General features: G+C 38.4%; 1 protein-coding gene across 1 annotated transcript in view; it reads right to left on the bottom strand.

Moving 5' to 3' along the window:
- LOC137970333 (cholinephosphotransferase 1-like) overlaps positions 1-5,000 on the bottom strand; it is a 17,084-nt gene that overhangs the window by 7,094 nt on the left and 4,990 nt on the right. The window contains exons 2-4 of the mRNA XM_068816858.1: positions 3,848-4,137; positions 2,371-2,455; positions 1,642-1,773 (exon numbers count right to left, since the gene is read on the bottom strand). Of these exons, the coding sequence (XP_068672959.1) occupies positions 1,642-1,773; positions 2,371-2,455; positions 3,848-4,137 (507 nt within the window). The remainder of the gene's footprint in view (positions 1-1,641; positions 1,774-2,370; positions 2,456-3,847; positions 4,138-5,000) is intronic.

Raw genomic sequence — 5,000 nt, 5'->3', positions numbered from 1 at the left:
CTTTCACTCGACGATCGTTGTTGTGTAGTCAGAATTCTGTTTATCAATTGAAGGCTCTGGAATACACGGAATACTACTAGTGGCTCTTACACAAGGCAAATACACGTTCAGTGGCTCCCTCGCCGGGCTATCGGAAACTCGAAGGAGCTATTAGTCCATTACGCCTAGGAGTGATCGGTATGTAAATTCTCGGCTATGCCTCGTGAGTCTACAACATTTTGACCACTGTGACGACGAATATCGTTGTCGATAAGAGTACAGTCAAAATTGAGAGAACTTTCAAAACATCACGAGTGACCACAAATCACGAAATGCACGAGCAAGTTCATACGACTTTTTTCACTTATTATGTACTCAACAAAATCACTCCATCGCTTGTTTCCATAGCAACTTCGTATTGCACTCGATAACCTCTTTTGCACTCTATTTAACAAATTGACGTCAGTTTTTAATGCGTCTGTCCTGTTATTGATCATGAATTTCGTCATAACATTGCCAAAGTAGCCACGAGGCGATAGCCGAGTGGATCCGCAGACTACTTTGACAATGTTACGACGAAATTCATGATCAATAACAGGTCAGACGCATGTAAAACTGACAACAATTTGTTTTTTTACAATAACAAAAAGGCAGAGGGGTCAAAATTAAGTCAAAATACAAGAAAAACGCGAGACAAAAATGTGAGAAACTTCAATCTGACGCAAGCAATATCACGTCATCCTCGCATAAATTATAAATTTCTGTGTCTGTCCGCTTATTGACAATGAGCGCGCGAGAATTTTGCAGTCATTGTCAAAAACCTATTTATATATGTATTTGTCACTGACCAATCAGAAACGCGATATTTTGTTGAGTAGATATTAGGGGACTTTACAATTTACGACGCGGTTGTCAACGAGAACGCCACGATACAGCAATATCATTGGTTAAAAGAGGAAAAGTAATCGTGCTGCACGCGTGGCATGCATTTTAGCACAAACTCGTGCAGTACTTTGTACAACAACTACGTGAAATCACCAAATTTCAGGTTTTGACGATAACGCGAGCATTCAAATGTGAATCTTTCATTGTCTATTTTTACTCCCAAACCGCTCGTTCCAATTTATTTTTAGGACACTTCACCCACATTGTACGACGCGAGCGAGATGGCCTAACGGCGAGAAACTTACGATAGTGCAAAGGTATATTTTGAGGTGACGTTTTCGTCAACGTCGCCGTCGTAGATCGTAAAGTCCCTAATAGAAGGGACCTTAAGCACCCGCGTTTTTGAGACGCGGACGGCAACCTGAAGTGACCTGATTTCCCTTTCAACTTGTCTTCACTCAACCACATTTACAGTGCTAAGTGTCTTTTCTCCATTAGAGATGATTAGTATAAAAATCTAGGAGACACCACTGTCCTGGCACGCGAAATGTTCTCTTCCGGTTGCCGTCCGCGTCTCAAAAACGCGCCTGCTTAAGCTCCCTAATAAACTGCATTTACACGCAGCAATTTTAAGCAAGTAAGTAAATGACTTCCCTTTTTCCCTAGGAGATCTAACCCTCCCTAATGTGAACAGCGGGTACTCCGAAGGGGCAAAAGGGTAAAAATTGTTTCATAACATTTTAAAAAAAGGTACAGAACCTAAGCAAAACAACTTACAGCTACTGTGGATCCATTTTTGCCTTTTCCACCTTCGTAAATTTGCATAAAACACGTTGAAAGCGTATAAATAGAACCAAGCACAGAACCTCCAAACATCACTGTTTTCATTGGAACATCTAAGAAGGGAACCTGCAGAGGTTGAAATCAAATATACGTGCAGTGGAACCTTTAACAAACATTTGTCGATGGTCTCCCATCCAGATAACAACCAAACTAATAAAATCTTGGGGTGGAAATTTAGGGTGCGTTCGATTGACCATATTCCCGAATAGGAATACATAGAATAGAAGTTGAAAATTGTTCTTTTTTACGGAGATTCACCTTGAAATAATTATTGTCAAACAACTGATGAAATGATATTTTAAACATATCTTTATTATCCTTGTTGCTTCAAAACGCCAGGGCCCAGTTCCTCAAAAGCCGATTAACGCTAATCCCAGATTAAAAATAAACCAAGCAGTTCATTTCTCTACTCCCAAATGCTGCTCAACGCAGATTTTCGGCAGAACTTTACATGAGAAGACGTCAATCTTGAAAAACAAAAATAAGCAAAAGAAACTTTCACCAAAAAGTTGAAAACGTGAAACAAACGTTTACGCTAATCCTGGATTAAGTTAATCGGCTTTCGAGGAACCGGGCCCAGATGTACCGTTTTAAATCATCAATTCGCGTATTCTTATTCCGGAATCGGGTCAATAATCAAACGCACCCTTAGTTTTACTTTACCTGACGAGACCATACTTCGCTCCCAAACATTGCTGATACCAAAAAGACGAGAACCCCGGCAACCTGTATTTCAGTCACATCAATCCTGTGCGCAAAGATTAAGTGGTGTCACAATTCAGCAACATGGCAAAGGCATTTTAAAGGTTTTACAAGTAACATATCTTTCTTTCTGATGAGGTCTTTCAAGTTATGCACTTTATCAAGATTTTTTGATTCACGTGATGTGGCCAAGATGGACGGACGTGTGTTTGAGTGCTCTGCGTAATATCTTCCACCTTTCGTAAATTTCTGACGTTTAAATTGTTTCCTTCGCTTTTATCTATTTGTTTCGGTCTCTTGTTTCGTGTGTCACATTACGCCTGAGTCTATTGTTAGCCTCTTGTCATAATCTTAATGTACTTGTTTTGTTTTTGGTTAGTTCATTCTATTTACTGTAGAGTAATGTCTTTACTGTTATGTAGTCCATCTATAGATAACCTTGTACTTGTAGTATGTCCTCAGTTCTCCCCGCCTCGATTAGTTTATAAGCTATTTGCGGGGGGAAAGAAATGTAATTACTTATTTCTAATTTTCAATAAAATTTGTTTGTTTTGTTTTTATCATTTCCTAACGTTTTGCTTCCATTTAACTTACATGTATCTTTGGTCAGCAAAAATCATATCTCGTGCCACAGGCAGCCCGATAATTGGTAGCAATATTCAGTGGGTAGACAGTGCCCTAATAACATTGCTTATGTTACAATGGAAGAAATGCATGCAGTCAAAGCCACAGACACCACTTGTTCGCAGGATTACATGTATACTCTCTAAGAAGATCTAAGATATAAATCATCTACCCAATTTGTTATGAAGAATCCAAGTATCTTCTACATGAATATGAAAGACATACTTATGATATGACAGCCATGTTTAAGCTTTTTACAATGGTCCTTTCACTCCAAGTTCACAAGGACAAACAAATTCTGACATTAACTTGACTGACGTGAAATATGCAATGAATATTTTCAGAGATTCCATGTATAAACCATTGCAAAATGACTTTTTTGTATTACATGCAATTCTGTTATGCCATTAAATCATATTTGGTGAACTTACAGTATTTATAAGCAAAAACATGAGCCTTATTTCTCCACATCACTAGGAAAACAGCATCGTCAACGAAACATGCCAGTCCAAACTATTGTAAGTATTTTGAGATTATTCTGTCTTGTTCACCTGGTACAATAAGGGCAAACTATCCAGTAACTGCATGGGTATGAACGGTTTTAAAACAAATAGAGAACGAATGGTTCATTGCTACATGCTACACTGTCATCAAAACCTAAAGTTTGGTGATTTCATGGTATTGTTTTGTGGAGTACAGCAAGGAAATTTGTGCTGTTTACAACTCAAATTTTAGAAATGGTTTTGTGAATAACCAAAATATGTTAAAAGTGACTTACAAGAGTATTGCCTACAGCACAAGGTGGGATACTCACTTTCCAAATCTTAAAGTTCCTGAAACATATGCTTGCCAGTGAGCACAATAAAAAATAAAAGATGCCATGAAAGACAAGAAAAACATCCAAGGAGGCTCCATGCCAAGCTGAACTGCTATATTAGTTGATAAAACCATGAAAACAATTGAAACAGAGTCACAACCATGGTCAACTAACTCTCCAAGTGGAGATGCACTGTTTGTACGTCGAGCTTGTTTACCATCAACAGCATCGAGGGACTGATACACAAACAAACCAATTGCATTCAGGACTAACGCCCACCATGGTGCCTGTGGAGACCAAAATAATATCATGAATAATAATGTTATTATTGAACAAATAAGCCGCTCAGAAAAGCCACGAGCCACATGAAAGAGCGGAACTCGATGGATCCTTTTGTAAATATCTTTCCACAGAAGGCTTTTGCAACTCCTGATGTAAATGACTTATCTGAAATGAAAAGTTGAAGTTTTGTTGTAATCCCTTATGTTTTTGAAAAGGTACAATATTTCTTTCAAGACAAAAATTTAGCTTGTGAGTTAGGTGCTACGTTTCCAATCACTAGAATTGCCTCTTTACAAATCAGGCAAATGATCCATACAGCCTTGGGGATTGTAAAATGGGTGGGGCAAAGTTGAGAATTCCCCCCAAGGGGGTGAGGGAGATAACGATAAAGACCCCTGGGTCAAAGGCAACTCTCAACAAAAAAAATTTCCTGATATCCAATCCCACGAGTGTAACGCATTTGACTAAGGGGTCTTTTTGATACGTTGGGCATCAAAATAATAATTTTTATTTGTAGTCATTCATTTTAGGCTTGAAGGATATATTGTTATTATTATGGTAGGTGTAAAGGGAGACCATCAAAAGTTTGTTCTGAGAACATCATGTTAAGATACAGTTTGAGATGTTCATTTTTTGGTCAACACTCATGGCCATCTCTCAAACTGACAATTTCCTGTTTATTCAACTTACATGACATACAATCTACTTCAGACTTCAAATCCACTTCAAAGAAACAAACATTTTAAATGTGCAGAGAAGATTCAGAACAGGTGAGGCAACGAGTTGAACCCGGATCGATGGCTTCTCAGTGCAGTTTCCGATATCCACTAGACTAACGAGGAAACTCCTGGGAAGTCAAATTTTTTAA

Source organism: Montipora foliosa, chromosome 9 (genome assembly GCF_036669935.1).
Source record: "Montipora foliosa isolate CH-2021 chromosome 9, ASM3666993v2, whole genome shotgun sequence".
NCBI lineage: Eukaryota > Metazoa > Cnidaria > Anthozoa > Scleractinia > Acroporidae > Montipora > Montipora foliosa.
Note: the sequence above shows the minus strand (reverse complement) of the source record. Positions and strands in the feature narration are given on the sequence as shown.